The sequence below is a fragment of the Numida meleagris genome, chromosome 13 (genome assembly GCF_002078875.1).
Source record: "Numida meleagris isolate 19003 breed g44 Domestic line chromosome 13, NumMel1.0, whole genome shotgun sequence".
In the NCBI taxonomy this organism is placed as follows: Eukaryota; Metazoa; Chordata; class Aves; order Galliformes; family Numididae; genus Numida; species Numida meleagris.
Window position 1 is genome coordinate 4383031 of NC_034421.1, and position 16651 is coordinate 4399681.

Below are 16651 nucleotides of genomic sequence, written 5' to 3' on the forward strand. Positions count from 1 at the left end.
GCTCTTCGTGCTTCTTATCCAGTGCCAGAGTCCTGCAGAGAAAATTGCATTCCTAGACCAAGTGTAGTGCAGGAAGCAGCAGCTGTCTTCATAGGAAGGCAGCCCTCCTGGCCATGAACTCCCCAAGGCCGAGAAAACTCTGCTTCTCTCCTTGCACACAGACTCTCTCGAATTAGGTGCAGACGCTGCCATCTCACCTGATACCAAAATCTAGTTTATTAGCAGCCTTGCTATGTAGCTATAAAAACAAGAACCTAGACAAGCTTACACGACAATCCACCACCAGGACAACTGAGAAACCCCACCGCAGCCAGAACACCTTCCAGAGAGGCTGGGTTTATAGAAGAGGTCTGAACTTGATCTTACGAAAAGAAAAAGAAAAAAGAAAGCTTTGTCATTTTCTCACCCCCCCCGCCTCCCAACAGGAAACTGTATGTTACTGCAAACCTTGTAAATTCCATACCCCAGCAAGTTGACGCCGAAGAATTCTTTCCATGTACAATTTGTGTGATTTAAGAAAAAAAAATCAAATGCACATGGCTCACTATTATTCTCAGCTAAATGTGCGTGCAAAGCCTCTCCTTTAACTGCCTGTTAAAAAACACCCTGATTTTAACGAGCAGCTGTCATAATGTTAAACTGGGATTAGCAGTTCCCAAAAGCAGACTCCCTTTGCAACCTATGCTCCTTTAGTTCGTCCCCGGAAGGCAATTCCTTTCTTCATACACCTGTCCAGGTGGGCTAGATTAAGTGAGAAGCTCTTAAGGCAGCAGTTCGAAAGGCCCTAGGCACGGGGAGGAGATAACAAGAAGGGGAAGAGATTGAGTTAATCAGTTGCAGAATAGCTCCTGTAATCTTCTTGATGGTTCTTTCCTCATTCCGCACCTGGATGGACTTCAAACTGGATCTACCTCCGCAAGCACACGGCTTGTAAAATGAAAACTCGAAGGACAGAGAGGGATGTTGACCTGGGGAGACAAAGGAGCTGCAGTTCCAGACATGAAACCCTGCTTTTTTTTCCAAGGGAAAGAAGCCAAGGATATGCTTGCTTGCTCTCTCCTACAAAACCTCCAGACTAAACTCATCATGATTAATTAAATGAAAGCAAGTTTTCTAGGCAACTGACTAGCAGCCCCTTCAAAACAGATCCTTTAATCAGAAACAACCACTGGGCTAACAAAGAAAATACACATGCACACATTTTCCAGTATAGCCTCTGGTCCGGCAGACTCAGCACCAACCCAGCAACCACCCAGCATTGCTTTCACAAGGAGCTCCCTGAAGTGTCCCCGTTGAGCAGGGCTGGCTGCAGCAGCCGGCTGGGAATAACCATGGAGCTGAAAAATGGATAGCAAAGTGCTAACGCCAAACCCTCCCTGCATCAGCAGGGGTATGACCTTGTTCTACGGTTAGACCTTGAACGGGCTGCACGTAGCTGAAAGGGTTAATGGCGCTTTGTTGTTTGACTCCAAAATTACTCCAGAGCAGGTGTGGACAGTGAGGTTATTTTCAAGCAAACAGCTCGGTAAATAGCTTAACGCTATGGTCTCAATTGCTTCCAACCAGCGTGGCGGGATCCAATATGTAGGTCAGGGACAAAGTCAAAAAGAAAGGGAGAAATTCTAAAGCAAGGTCTGCGCTTTAATCAGATCTCCCTGATTTTAGCAAGACAAAAGAGTCACTCCCCGGAATGCGGTTATCTCCTGGCAAACACTCCCAGCGTGTGCTTTCAGACATGCCAGGAGGCCGACCAGTCCCCAGAACCCCAGCTGCCCGTCCAGCCGCAGGGCAGCCCAAAGCTGCAGGTGAGCCTCGGGCACGAGCCCTGCCATGTCTGCTCCGCACGGCCATGCAACGACAGCCCTGCCGCGCTGGGGCTGCTCAGACCCTGCTCAGACCCACCTCAGGCAGAAAGCACAAGGCAGCGTTTGGTGCTGAACAGTGCATTTCCCCCAGAGATTTGCAGAGACGCCCAAGGAAAGCTCTGTGCCAAGTTGAGGTGCTGCAGCACATCCCACCTCCCAGACGCTGGCAGGCTGTGGAGGGCACAGAGCCGGTATCGCTGAGCGCTGGCAACACAAGAAGCGCACACCAGATAAAACAAGGAAATACGGCGTATCAGGAGTGGATCGAGGCCAGGTTTTAAACTCCACAAACACAGATAAGCTTACGGGAAAGGAGGCTCTAGGAAAGGAAAGGAAGAAAACCAGGAGACGCTCGAGGTGGGGGGGGACGAGGCACGGTGGGGACAGAGCAGATCTGGACTCCAGTTGGTACGAGTACGACAGCAGCAACTCGGCCCCTGCTGCAGCCACGTACCCTGCCCTGCTTCGTTCAGACCTCGCTCTCGGGCTGGCGAGCTGCTTGCAGAGAGGAGCAGCACGCAGACCGCCTCGCATCTCGCACTGCGCACAGCTCTCACCCACACGCACAAAAACCCCGTTAATCCTCTGCCAGGCACGGCGTCGGCTTGTTTTTACTGGAAGGCTTGCTCACGTCTGAAAGTTCAGATGTGGCATCTGCCTTGTAAGCTTCAGCCAACGTACCTGAGCCAGCCTGGAAACTCCCATGCCCGGAGCGCAGCTCGGTGGAACAGAGGAAGTGCCAGGACACGCTGGGGCAGCTGACAAGTGACAGGATCCAACGTACACACACACACACACTTTCCTCATCTTTTCAGGAAGGCCGGGCGTACACCTCGGCTTTGTTCCGCTGGTTGTGCCCAGACCTCAGGGAACAGCAAGAGCTCTGCTTGTTGACAGGGACTGCCAAGAGCCTGACATGGAGCTGCTCCGGAGCCGCTTCCAGCCACACAGGCACCTTCCAGGAGGACCCTTGCCCCCCGTACAGCCCCCAGAAGGCTCTCAAGGGATCCAAAGCCTGCACACAGACTCTAAAGCAGACCCAGACCCTAATGCCAATCTTGCTCCCAGTACTCTGGCACAGCTGGTGTTGACCAAGCTTCATCTTCTCATCGCAGAAACAGACTTCCAAAGTTCCTTAGGAAAACAGCTGTGTAATGGCCTCAAGGTGCACCAGGAGAGGTTCAGGTTGGATATTAGGAAAAATTTCTTCTCTGAAAGAGTGTTCGGGCACTGGCACTGCTGCCCAGGGAGCGGAGGAGGCACCGTCCCTGGAGGTGTTCCAGAACTGTGGAGATGTGGCACTGAGGGACGTGGCTTGGTGTCATGGTGGGGATGGGTTGGAGTTGGACTTGGGGATCTCAGAGCTCTTCCCAACCTTAATGATCCTAAGATTCTACAGTCTGCTTTCACTTCCACGCAATGAGATTCCCTCCATAAAGCACCTCCCCTCGCTTTAAGTCCATCACTTCAGCCTCCAACCTGCGAAGGGACATACATGGCACTCCAGAAGGCAGTCCCACACTGCACTGCCATCACCCGCTGTCTTCACTGCAGCATCCTCTGCCACCACATCGTGTCGTGGCCAAACAGCAGCGCACACTGGATGCACCCGAAGGCTGGAATTCCATCCACCAGCGCTGTGTGTTCTCTCTGTAAGAGATGAATGACGCTCCGCTACCTCTCTCGTGAGCTGTGGCTTCCAGACCGAGGTTCCTACGTTATTTTGCCAGCTGAACTCTGCATCACTTAGATGTGACCGGACAATTAAAGAGGGAGGGACTGAGAGCCCAAGGAGCGCTGCCAGAGCGCCCAGGACACGTCCTCGGGGAGTGCTCTGCCAGAGCAAGCTGAAAGTTATTTCCTAATCTCTTCCACAAATTAAAAAGCAACTGCAATAACGGCTCAATTAGATTTATTTTACCATGGAAATGCTTTAAAGCTGCAGTTAATGCTTCCGTTCAGCCTTTTACACCCTCGTGAAGAGAAAGCATGGCTGCCCTATTCCAAGATTATTTCTCAGCCAAGAGAGAGAGAAGGACACCGCTTGAAATCTACTTTGTGCACAAACCCATCTTCCCTCTAAGGAAGGTTTCAGGGCTGAATTCCTTTCGAAACACACCAGCTAGGAGTTGGAACCGGTCATTTGGGTTAGCCACAGGAATGCATTTAAGAAGAGGGTATGTCAGTACCCCCAGAAGGTGGTACAAAAATATACCAAACTGGGGATGGTCCCACAGGCTCTGCTGGCTTGCAAAGTATTTGAACCCACCCTGAAACAACATCCCTGGCAGCAGCAGAGGTGTCAGGGCCACACCCCGAGCAGTCAGCCTTCGCCAAGCCCGCCAACGAATTCTTGGGTAACGCGAGCCGACAAGGATGCAGTTTGTTATTCAGTCCGTGACAGAATGATTCAGGGGTTTCTAAGAGCAGGAAATGAAACAGACAATGAAAGCTGGAGCAGGATGCTAATGATTCACTACACCAGCCGAGCGATGCATTAAGTCTTCTGCAATCAGATGCAGGGACGGAGCCCACAACATGCTTAGGCTAGCGGAGTGGGATTGGCAGCTACCGCGCCGGCTGCGGGAGCCAGGAAAACAGCTCTGCACTGAAAGGGACTTTTTCAAGGTCAGATGGATGAGAAGGTGATGGAGGGAAGCAAAAACAGCTTGAAAATATCAAGTAAGCCCCAGGTGGTAACACCGGCTTTGTGCAGTGCTGATAACTGCGGCACGATGCTGGAGGGCTCCGCGGAATCCACAGATGATGGTGCACTTGCTTTCTGCCCCAACAGCCCCCTCCCACCACATCCTACACCTGACAGCACTCTCTGAGGCCGAGCCCACAGTGAGAAGCCGAGCAGGAGCAATGTGTCAGCTGGCCAGAAAGAAACACCAGGACCTTCAGGGCAATGGCAGCAAGGGAGGGGGGGACACTTAGATTTGAGGCGAGCAAAGATCCATTTGCAATAGTTCCGTCCTAGGCCAGGAGAGGAATGAGCTCACTTTGCTCTTTCCGAATCCTCAGGTTTGCCCCCAGGCAAACCCACTTGGAAGCCCCATTTCTGCAGCTGAATGCAACGAGAGCTGCATCCCTTCAGCAAGTGTTGTGGCTGTCACAGCCACAGAGGGACACTAGAACCAGCAGGCTAAGGAAAGATCCTGCCAAGTGTTCATATTTGAACAGTAATAAACAGAGGAAAATTTAGTAAATGCAACAAACGCCTGAATAGCAAGATGTAATTCAGATTGAAATAGCTATCCCTGGGAAGCAGCAGGAGCCTTGTTGTGGGAGTCATGGCAAACCAACTGATGCCCACACCTAGCACTGGCACAAGCAGGAAGGCTAAGTTAGTGCTCCTTTTTCTCCATGTCTTGGACTCTCAGAACAGGCAGATTGTCCTGGACCATTAGAACTCCCTGCCCTTCCAGCAGCAGTTGGCCATCAGAGCCCTGCAGCACAACCTTACAGGCAGGTGGCAGAGCCATGCACTGCAAGCAGGGAAACTGAGGCGCTAAGCTGGAGCAAGGACTGCCCCCCACCACTCCCACTCCTGCAGCCCTCAGGGATGCTGCACCAGGACCTCCCCATCTTACCCCTCCATCCCCAACAGCCGCAGCCCCCAGGAGCTCCCTCCCTGCTTCAGGAGACACAAGCAGCTGAGCTGAGCCACCACCCACCCCCCAGGCAGCTCCAGCTGCACCAATCCTGACCACGCTCTGTGGCACAGCTTACCTGGGATTGCATTTCTATCAATCACTGCTCACCTCCACGCCTTGACTCTTCCCCCCTCATATGAAGAATCCCTAACGACGCCACTCAGACTTTTTGTTTTGCTTTCAGGTTGTTTTTGTGATATATTTTTTTTTTCCTGTTGCTTTCTTGATCTTTTTCAAGGTGTTTTTTCAAGGACTTCTCGCAGGCGCCCTTGTCTGCTATTGCAGAGTCCTTGAAACCACTATAATGACAGAAGCTATCTAAACCCTTAAGCTAAAACAAGGAAAAAAAAAACTAAAAGGAACACACTGGAAAATGAAATCCGTCCTTGAGACCAAGGGGACGTTTGCCAAAGCGTTTCCCATTTCCCACCCCCTCTTCCAAGTGTTTGCTGCTGGTGCCCTTGACCAGGAGAGCACCTTCTCTTCCCACCTGTGCATGCCCACCACCCCCGCCACGGAGCACAGCAGTGCCTTGCTCACCCACATTCCCCCTCCCGCAAGATTTTTGGGGTAAAGACGCATGTAAATACGATTCGTTAGCATGCAGCACACCAGCCAGCAGCGGGACGCCTTCCATAGGTCACAGCTCCATCTACTGACTGCTTCCCCAAATAACGGCGTGAAAACCCTCGCGAAGGGCCGCTTGAAGAGAGCCCCATCCTCTCGGACAGCAGCAGATGTAGGATTGCATTTGAACGCAGAACTGTGGGTCCTGGAATTGCGGTTTTCAGTGTTTTTGGAATTGCCACTGCAGTGGTTTTAGCAGGACGCAACAAACGCTCGGAGCTAATAAGCATTTTGGCTAGGTTAGGGTGCAAGCACGAAGCAGAAAGCACTGTTTGTTGGTCCTGCTGCTACGTGAAGCGTGGCAGCAGCTGAGCACCATGTGATAGGGAAAAAAAAAATGTCATTTTACAGAGAAACTGTGAGCCCAGAGCGGTGTCACGTGTGAAGTCTGAGGAAGATCAGGGAAGTGGATGCACATCACTCAAGCCGCATCCCCCTGCAACCACCGGGCCCTTCTCATGTGCACAGAGGATGTCCCTGAACCATAAAGGAGATCACCCCTCCCCTACACAGAGCAAAGAAGAATAAAGAAAAACACTGCCATGATTTATCTGCCCAGAGGGAAACACACTTCTCCAAAGCTCAGAGGAGACCTTGCCCTTGCAAGCCTTGTTTGCTGATGAGGTCTCCAGATGAATTCTCTTCTGCTTACCATGTTCCATTGAAAAAGAGGCAGAACTGAATCAGAGGCTTTCTACAGAGAAAGACATACACTAATCTCTCTGAAACAGCAGCAAACTTCCACCAGAAAGCTGCCCGCAAGGAAGCTGGCGATCACAGGGTCTGGGTTGGAGCTGTCACAAGACTGAAAGACATGAGAACAACTTCGGGCACAGGCCGGTACAGCAGCAATACAGAGTGCTATCCTTTTCTAGAGGCAGAGGGAAGGGTTTGAGGATCTTTGCAGGCTCTGAGCCACAGGTACGAAGCAGGAGGTTTAACAGCTGAGCTCCCATCGCTTCAGCCTGTACAGGCACCATCTTCCAGCACAGCCCAGCAGCCTAAACCAGACCGTTCTCCCCACACTGGTCCTCTTCCACAAGCTGAACCCTTCTGTGGACTCACATCTGAAACAGGACAGCACAGCACTGCGTGTTTATGCCCTCCCAGATCCACCCCTGCAAACTGCTGGTGCATGCTCAGCCCTAGGCAAGCCCCCTCCTTGCATTTCTTCTCTTTTTAGAGGCACTGGGAGAACAGGAGGCACTTCAGCCCTATCAGCCTCATTGAGGAATTGTCATCACCAGGCTACAGCCTAACCAAGACCCTCTCCACAACTCTACAACAGCTCTAACCCATTGCAGGAGCCGAGAAATACAGCTCTAGGGAAGGGGTGCAAACAAAGACAGGCTCGTAGCCTTCCTGGCTCTCACCTTCTCCTTCCCACCCATTCCTCATGCCTTTCCTGCACACATTCCAAAGAACAAAAGAGGATAAATCACCTTCTTTCATTCCGGCACAGGATACCTAACATCAGACTTGCCCTTCCAAATTCAAGCTTGGATTAAAGGCACGCGAGCGGCACAGACAGGAAGCCCTGCTGTGTGAAGCACAGCCTCTTCCACGGGTACGAGCTCCAAACTAGCTCATGCAAGGGCTGAACTGCCCTTGGAGCAGCAGACAAAACACAGTCAAGAGAAAGCCAATTCCTGACCGCCGTCTGAAGGCACATTTGCACAAGGACAAGATCGCTAGGAAAAGCGCGTGGTCCAAAGCTCACTGATGGCTCATGGAAGACTCCGGGCTGCGCTTACACATCCTTCTCTGTATTTTGTTCCTTCCATGTTATTGCTTCAGACAGTTGCATGAGAACGGGATCTTTGTTGCTTAGGAGCGTATCTGCTCCCACTGCTTATCCTGCTCCTGAACTCCTAATCTTATGTGACATCAAAATCGTTTCCAGAGCCACCGATTACAACGCCATGGAGGAGCATGACTTCAGGTGCAGAACTTGCAGTGGGAGCAGATGCTCCCACAGAAAAAAAAAAAATACTTCAAAAATTGTTTTCATACAAATGTCTCTGTTAATAAAATACAAAAGAAGGCAAGTAGCATGAGGGCCAGAATTGTTGCTAAAAATAAAAACGGTTTTCAACATTTTCATGGGGCATCTGCTGCTCTCTGGAGAGCTCCCAAGAGGCACAGAGCATAGTAAGAGTCCATGCACAATAAAGAAACAGGGAAGGAAAACACTGCAGAACAGCATTTTGCAGCTCAGTAAGCAGACATTAGGATTTTGGCCAATGCTGCAATGGCATCTCAGGGAGGAAGGCAGAACAAAAAAAAGAAAAACTGAATCCTTGTTTCTTTTAAGGACCCTCAAAGCACTCCCAAAATCAACCAAGGACTGACTTAACAGATGCAAAGCCCTGTATTTAAAAAAAAACATCTGTCACAGCCCAAGGAATTTACACAGGTGCTCCCAACTACCCCCATCCCAAAAGAATGCAGAGCCTTGCAGAGGCTGTAACAAGCAATCCCGCGTGCGGTTTGATAGGTGGCTAATATAGTCATAGCTCTTTGGATTTGATCCTCGGAAACAAGCCAAGTGTAATAAGTCAGTTTGAAGCCGGAGAAAGGCTGGGGGGAGGAGCACCCTTTAGGATGCAGTAATAACACCGTGTGATTTGGAATTTGTTAGAGCTTAACAGGGCAAAGCAACAGTAGGCGACAAAGAAAACAGATCGAAGGCGGAGAAAATGCCTTATAGGAAAAAAAAAAAATAATGCAAAGTCTGTTGCATGGGAAATATTTTGTAAGATGACTGCCACTATGAGACGATTTCAGGATGCCAGGCATAATTAAAAGCTCTCTTTTCAAATGCAGTTCACGGCTCACGAACCAACGTTTCCCACCACGTGAGCCTCAGATCGCTGTGAGGGGCCAAGCAAAATGCATTTAAGAACTGTCAAACGTGCAAAGGCAGTTTGTACCCACCCTCCCCCCGCAGAAAAACCCTTCACAACAAACCCTTGAAAGGCTTTGAATTGCGCTGCCAGGGGATTATCAGTAAGTGACATTTACAAGTGATTAGAGGAGGAAGAATTATCTTAGTCACTTGTGGGAAAGGAGGAAAGCTTCAAGGTCAAACCTCTCCGTACTTCAAATGTCGGCAGATGTTTTGTTTACACAAAAAGTGACGTTTGATTTATGATGGAGCCGTACTTCCCGAGCTTCAGCTCAGCCCTTGCAGAACTGCAGAGAACACGAGTGGGAACGGAACCAAAAATTCATGTCGTGCCTTCAAATATTTCACGGATCGACTCTTATTAAACTAAGAGGCTATTCCACGTGCCAAGCAGTTACACAGTACCTTTCAGCTTCTTGGAACAAGTGCTCCAAGCCATATAAACCCTGGCGAGCAAGGAAAAGGAGATAAATCTTCAACCGCTCCAGAAATCCCACATCAACCCCTTCCCGCACTCACCTCCGGACAATGGACTGCTGGAGATTTCTGCAGACGGTAAGAGATTCTCCCATAAACATGTGGCACATGATGACCTCAAGGCAGTTGGCCATGAATGACATCACTGCATCAGACTGCAGAGTCCCACTCCGGGAGACGATGCAAAGCCGCTGGAGAGAGGAGCAGTGACTCAGTGCCTGGAAGAACTGGGCGCCCGCGCTGAGGTAGGGCTGTTCCAGCCTGCAGAGATAAACAAAAGCAAGTCAATGGGCAGATCAGGCTTGGGTCGCTTTCAGACAGCGGAGAAGACAGCACATTCACGGGGGTTTGGCAAGCAGAGCAACCAGTCTCCCACCACTTCACCGACACATGATAACTTTCTATCTGCCTGTGCCGGCAGCAGGGTATTACAAATTTGACTTTGCAAGCTCAGGCCCCTTGCTTGCTAGTTATGCCTGAATTACACAATCTGAAGGACAGGGACACAAGCACACAGAAAGGCCCTACGCTGCAGAATTCCAGGGAGAAGCCCTGGTTTAGCAAGTTTTCCATAAAACATGTTGGGTAAGATGGGTTTTTGAGCTGGATGAACACCGCCCAGCTTCTGCTACCTGACATAACTGAGCAGCCGATGTGGATTTAGGGACTCGTTGCTCCAGTGCACCAAGCATGGGTCAAACTGGTCAGCTTTAGTTTACTGCCGAGAGAGAAGGCAGGCGTGAAAAATTCACAGCGCACACATGGTGACCTCGTGCCCCTGAGACAACGGCCACCAGCAGCTCTCCTCAGCCACAGGACGGAAAAGAATCAAAGCTCTCCTCACCCAGTAACAAGCACACTGATCCAACTTCCGTCTTAAACACCTGGCCCAGAGAAAAGGGATGGGATTTTCTACCCCAGCTATCCACAGCCTCACCTCCCAGCCCTGAGCTAAGTGACAAGATGACACAGTGAAGCCATGCTTGACCAACAAGGGGTCGGTGTTTTAACTAGCAGCCTATCCAGATGACTCTCTTGCAGAAACCAGTTTGCAGGACACAAGGCCCGCCTGGGGCTGGTGCCACCAGGAGAAGCACACCTGCTTTGTGCAGATTTACTACCAGACCTCCGAGCACGTGGGACTCCCAGTCATTGGGTCAGCAAGGCCAAGAGCTCCAGAAGGTTAATCCAGGAGGTGACAACAAGCTGTCAGCCCCAACCTGACCTCCAGATAATCTCTGCATAGGTTTTTGTAGTATAGGTGGGGTATCTCAGCAACTTAATCTCATTAGTTGATAGATTGTGTTTTCAAGTCTCAGCCCGAGACTGCCTGAAGAAATCTTAACAGCTTCTCGGGCAATAGCTCAAAATGAATATTAAGGAAATAGGAAGCCTCTCCCATTTTTCAGCAGTGCAACTGGCCTACTGTCAGCCAAAGACAAAGCAGGGAAGCCCCGCAGCCTCTCGAAGGTTTCGAAGTTATCATCCCTAGCAGACTGCCATACTTGCAGTACCACTTCTGCCCGCTAGGTGGCAGCGTTGCTTTGGAATATCCCCTGAAACCAGCTTCTCAGCCCGGAAAACGGGCAGAGCAGAAAGGGCAGAAGCATCAGAGAATTAGTTAAATGAAAAGGAAACTACATTATCAGGATTGAGTGCTAAGCATTAAAAACCTTTTAAACACATATCAACCCCCAGACTTCACTCGAGGCACAGTGACAGCTTACACCGACACGCCTGGCTGCTGCAAGGAGACAGCTTTGCTCATCCTCCACCCAGGGCTCCGCGTGCCTCCCATCGTTATTGCTCACCGCCTCCATTTCCAAGGCTCTGGGAGACGCAGGGCCCAGCCTGAGCAAAGCAGCACTGCACACCAAAGCCTTCTCCCCCGACCTCACTGGTTCCAAGGGGGATTTAGTCCTTCAAGGTTAGAGATCCACCCCTATGACCCAAGCCATTAAGCAATCAGATCTCCACCAGCTGCTACTCCCTGGATGGGAGCAGGACACAACTTGCCTCTTGCAAATGGAAGCAGGGGGAAACATAAAGCCTCGAGGTGTTTTAGCTGCTCCAGCTCCCTTCGCTACTGCAATGGCTTAGGAACATGCACACAAAGATCAGCCTCAGTAGACAAGAAACAGTTTTAGTCAGGCTGCAATGGTCTTCGTGATCATGGGTATACACCATGAGAGGATGACCTTGCTTTTACTACTCTTTTGCATTTTAGATCCGTTTTGTGAATAGTGAATGACCACTGACCAAATAGGACTAGTAGTTCCACCAACAGAAACCGCTTTGGGGAGGGAGAAGAGAAAACAAAACACATTTTTTCTAAAGTAGTAACACTGGGGTTGGACTTGGAGACGTTCGAGGTCTCTTCCAACCTAAATGATTCTGTGATTTACAGAGAGATTATGCTTACTGGTGCAAGGAAACCACCACTTTGAGATGGGTTCATAAGTACACTATGGCAACAGTGAAGCTCCTTTATGCATCCTTCAAGGTCAGACCAATGTTCCAAGAAGTGAACATCAACACGACAGACCGTAAATTTGGAGTGCTTTCAACGTATTATCAAGAAAGGAAAAATAAATGCAAAAAATAAGGAGGCAAAGTCTTAAATATAAGCCAAAGGTAGAAAAATATCCCGATGGAAAACCAAACACTACGTTATCTAGACATTGTAGGAATCCTTTCCTTCCTGGATGTTCAAGAAATGTATGCATACACAAAGTCAAAGAATGCAGCATTTAACCTAGTCCTGAGAGCCTGATGCCTCCCAGATATGCTGGGTCCACTCTTCCTTATCTTAAAAGGAAGACAGTTGCAGCACAGAGACTTTGGGCCGTTAAACACTGGTTAAAAGGCACATCCTGAGCCCTTGAGAACAGCACAAGATACCTTCCTGTTCTCCACAACTCCGGAAGAAAAACAACTTTCAAGCCACTGCGGCTACTTCTGACCTGCTGCTTGAGCAGAGGACGACCAGAAGAGGACCCCTTGTAGTTTTTACACCAGCCACAACAAAACAAGCACTCCATCCCCAGAGCTCCACAAACAACGGAGATGTTCAATGGCAGCCCCTCACCTGAGATCTCTCAAACACTTGCAGTGTTTCAGCATGTCCATGAGAGCAGACATATAGACCATTTTCCCCATCATGCCCAGGTTGGCCAATGAAAGAGTCCGCAAATGCTGGCACTGCAATCCAATGCTAACAAGCCCAGAACCAGTAACAATATTTGGCAGTTGTGCTAAGGTGAGGCTCTGCAAATAAGTCAGCTGGCTAATGGCAGCCACCTCCGAATCCCCCACGCTTTGTGCTCGGACACACGGAGGCAATGAGTTCCGAATTGCTGGCTCATTGCGAGGCATGGCAGAGGAAAAACTGGACCCAATTATTTCTAAGGTTTCCAAAAACCGGAGGCTTCTCATCAGTGTCCAGAATACCGAAGACTCCAACTTCGGACATGCCTGGTCTGTTAAGGTTCTCGGATATGTCTGTACTCCCACACGGATTTTCTTTCCAAACGTTTGGGGCACCACATTAGGCTGCGTGGGAGGCTTTTCCACGTTCGCAGCAACATCTGTGATGGAACAAACTGGTAGTGCCAGTGAGAGTAGGTGCTTTAGCCTGGTCAGGAGCTGGCACAAATGATTCCCTATGCTTTCTGAGCTGTGGTGGTGAGCTGCAGAGAGGTTGAGGTGCCTGAGGTTGCAGCAAGACACTACCAGGCTTTCCAGAATGCTACTGTCAATGTCATCTTCTGCTCTTCGAAACAAAGACTCTGGAGCCAGACAGTGAACGCAGCCACTGAGATTCAGACTGGTCAAGCTTTTAAGGTCCTTCCCACCATTAATAACTCTCTGGATCAGGTGACCACCAGATAAGGTGCATCGGCTAAAGCTGAAGTAGAAAGGGTTGTTGAACTTCAAGTGTTGCAGGAGTCCAGAACCATTAAGCCAGGCTTTGGGCAACTGTAAAGCATCCAGGCGTACATTTCGAGCCATAGAGTCCAGAAGGTTTTTAGTAGCTCCCGTCTCAGCAAAACTACCAGGGGCAGAAATAAGGAAGGCATGAAGGTTCTCAGGTGTCCGATCACTTAGCACAGCCAAGTACAGCCTCACCACCTCCTGATTAACGTAGCCAGGAGCCAGCCTGGCATAGAAGATGCGAAGGTTCTGGTAGTGGGGTACATTGCTCTCACCTACCATTAGCTGTCCAGACAGCATAAAACCTTCTCGTGAGCGATCAAGGATCTCAAAATAAAGCAGCAGTTTCTCAAGACTAGTGCAGCATGGAACAACACCGTATGATGGAGTGTAAAGGGTTTGCTTCAATTCCAAGACACGGCTCAGGGTGGCTTTGCACTCACTGCTTAGCTGACTGGCATCAAAACCTGGGTTTACATCTATTGCCAGGGACCGCAGGTGCTGAAGTGAGGACAGCATCTTTGAGAGACGGAGAGAGGTGATACGGCACCCAGACAAGTTCAGTTTCACCAGGTTCTTGCACCGTGTTACATGATCAGTAGTGGAGCTGGGCAGCCAATAGCACCCAGCCATGTTCAGCTGGTAAATCTCTTTTCCGATATCCCGCATCAGCTGCTTCACTTTGTCTTTGTTTACCTGTGCTCAAACAAAACCAGATTCAGTGAGATATACGACAGTTGCACGTAGTGACTCGGTTTCCCCTCTGAAGATGGTTAGCTCTCACAATACATGCTCATCCAAGGGTCTTGGATCACTAGCACATGCCTTATTAAAGCGTGGCTTTGTCGGCCATGCTTTGGACTCTAAGATTAGAACTCCTTTAGCTTCTTAGTCTGTGCAGTTCTGCATTACCAACTGCAAGGCCAAATCTGTCCTCCATCCCACTACCAGCTGTGGAACAACCTCCACTTTTCAACAGCTAACCTACTTCAGCAGAAATAGCTGAAACCAGCTGAACTAGTCTATAGAAGCACAAATTAAAGAATACTTTCATTCTCCTCCATCCACTTTCTTCTCTTGGAAACAAATAAGAGAGGCTTCCCTTTGCCTACAGCTTGGTGATACAGTCCTCATAAAACATGCTTCATCCTTAAGCTTTATTTTTGTTACAAAAAGTATGTATTTTCTGAATTACCTGACTGGGTGTCTGACAGATCTATTTGCACAACACAGAAAATACCTGGGGAAATTATAACTTTATACAACCATAAAAGGCAGATATGAATGGAAAGTTGCATTTACTTTCATTTTAGCTTCCAGAAACATGGAGAAGTTACATAAAATACTATCAGTGAAAACTAAGGGAGCGCAGAGCTGTCCTAACAAAGCATTCTGGAAAACAAATGCTTTTACAAAACAGTTTACTGTTTATTCGATTTCAGAGTTCAAAAGCGGGACATGTATGCAGACACAATGAAAAGTCCTACTACTTGACATTCTTTCACAAGTCAGATTTCTCTTCACAGAAAACAGAAGAAGCAAGCTACTCTCCCCACCTTATAGTCTTTCTGAAGTAAAACTGTATGGGTTAGACTCTTGTCAAGGCAAAGCGTTGCAAGCTTCCTGCAGGTCTTCCTGACATTCAGGACCAGGTCTGTGCAAGGGACGTAGCTTAGGATGTGCAGAAGGATCTCATCTGAGAACTCCATCAAATTGATACCGTTACTTTCCTCCTCATTCTCCCCACTCACAAGTTCCTAAAAGAAATAAAAGGAAAAAAAAGGGGAGGTTGTGGGGGTGGAAGGATAACCAAGCAGCTTAGAGACTTCAGCAAATCTTATGAGAAAACAGATACTCTTAGCCTCAGAGAGACTTGTGAAGTGACATAAAGCAAAAACAGTACGTGAAGCATCTGCCTTGAGAAACCAACACCTCTTCCTTAAGAGAGGACAGTGAGGTATTGCAAAGCTTCACACAAAGCCACGGTAGCTTCACTCACTCTTCGCTTTGGGCTGCTTCAAAATAGGAAGAAAATGTTTGTATTCATTCCACTCGCTATTCTGCCACTCTCTTTGCGATTGGAAGTCACAGCCCTCAATGCAGCCTCTTTCCATGTTTTTCCTCTAAGAGGAGCCCATCCCAGTAACCTTACAGGTTATGTAACCGTTTGCATGCCAAAAAAATAACTGCAGTCCAGCATCACGCTATCCACAGCAATTCCACAGCGAGCTCACACTGCGGCCATGGGAACCAAGGGCTCCTCGGGATGGCCATGCTCCTCTGGGATGCAACACATCCTCTCCTCCCGCCTTAATCCTGAAGCACTGAGGCCCGCAGCCCGTTCCCCAGCACCACCGTCGTGGGTCTTGGGGCAGCTGGGCCTTCAGCTCCATTTTTACTGAAGCTAAGTCACCGTTAACGCCACGCTACCCCCTGAAGGGGAGGGGATGCTCCTGTCCCACAGCACGGCCCTACACAACCCCCGGGGGTTCCCCAGAGGAGCGCTGGCACACTCACCACCCAGCAGCTGGGCACCCCAGGACCCGCGGGGCTGAGCCCACCGCCATCGCAGCCGCTCGCCGCGCCCCGGCTCCACCCCGAGGGGTCCGTGTCTCCCCTCCCAACGCAGTGCCAGCGGCGGCGAACGGCCCCACAGCTCACCTCCGCACTGCGCGACATGGCGGCAGCCACGAGGTCCCGCCGCGCCCGGGCACGGCTCACGCCAACCGCCTCCCGGCCCCGCTCCGCACCGCCGCGCGGCTCTTCCGGCGCTGCCATGACCCGGCTTCCGCGGCTCGCCACACTTCCGCCGCCGCCATCTTGAACGTGGCCGCTTGCGGCGGGAGTGGGCGGCAGCTGCGCGACGCCATCTTGAGAGCGGCGGCGCCGCCGCCATGTTGGGGGCGATGGCTTTCTCCTCAGAAAGGAGAGTTGCTGGGCGTTTATGCAATTAACCTGGGCTTTGATGAGCTGAACCTTCCCCCTGTGGCAACAGGTGCGGGAGATGAGCTTCACGTGCACTGGGGGCCATGCAGAAGGCACCCATAGCTGCTGTGGGTGCAGCCGTTGCGAGTAGCAGCACCCGTGGCAGCAGTGGCTCAGCACTCTTGCTGTCAGCTCCCAGACCTCAAGTACAGACAGGACTGGAGTGCTGGAATTTCCAGTTACGTGCGTGCTTTGGG

At 50.2% G+C, this 16651-nt stretch overlaps 1 protein-coding gene across 6 annotated transcripts in view; it reads right to left on the bottom strand.

Moving 5' to 3' along the window:
• FBXL18 (F-box and leucine rich repeat protein 18) overlaps positions 1-16325 on the bottom strand; it is a 29193-nt gene extending 12868 nt beyond the window's left edge. For 3 of the 6 annotated variants that reach the window (XM_021412258.1, XM_021412259.1, XM_021412257.1), the window contains exons 1-4: positions 16131-16325; positions 15026-15226; positions 12625-14165; positions 9579-9797 (exon numbers count right to left, since the gene is read on the bottom strand). In XM_021412258.1, coding sequence (XP_021267933.1) covers positions 9579-9797; positions 12625-14165; positions 15026-15226; positions 16131-16247 — 2078 coding nt within the window. In that variant the 5' untranslated portion in view covers positions 16248-16325. Of the gene's footprint in view, positions 1-2546; positions 3516-8149; positions 9506-9578; positions 9798-12624; positions 14166-15025; positions 15227-16130 lie in introns of those variants that run through there. The other 3 variants (XR_002443299.1, XM_021412261.1, XM_021412260.1) reach the window with 3 other exon arrangements.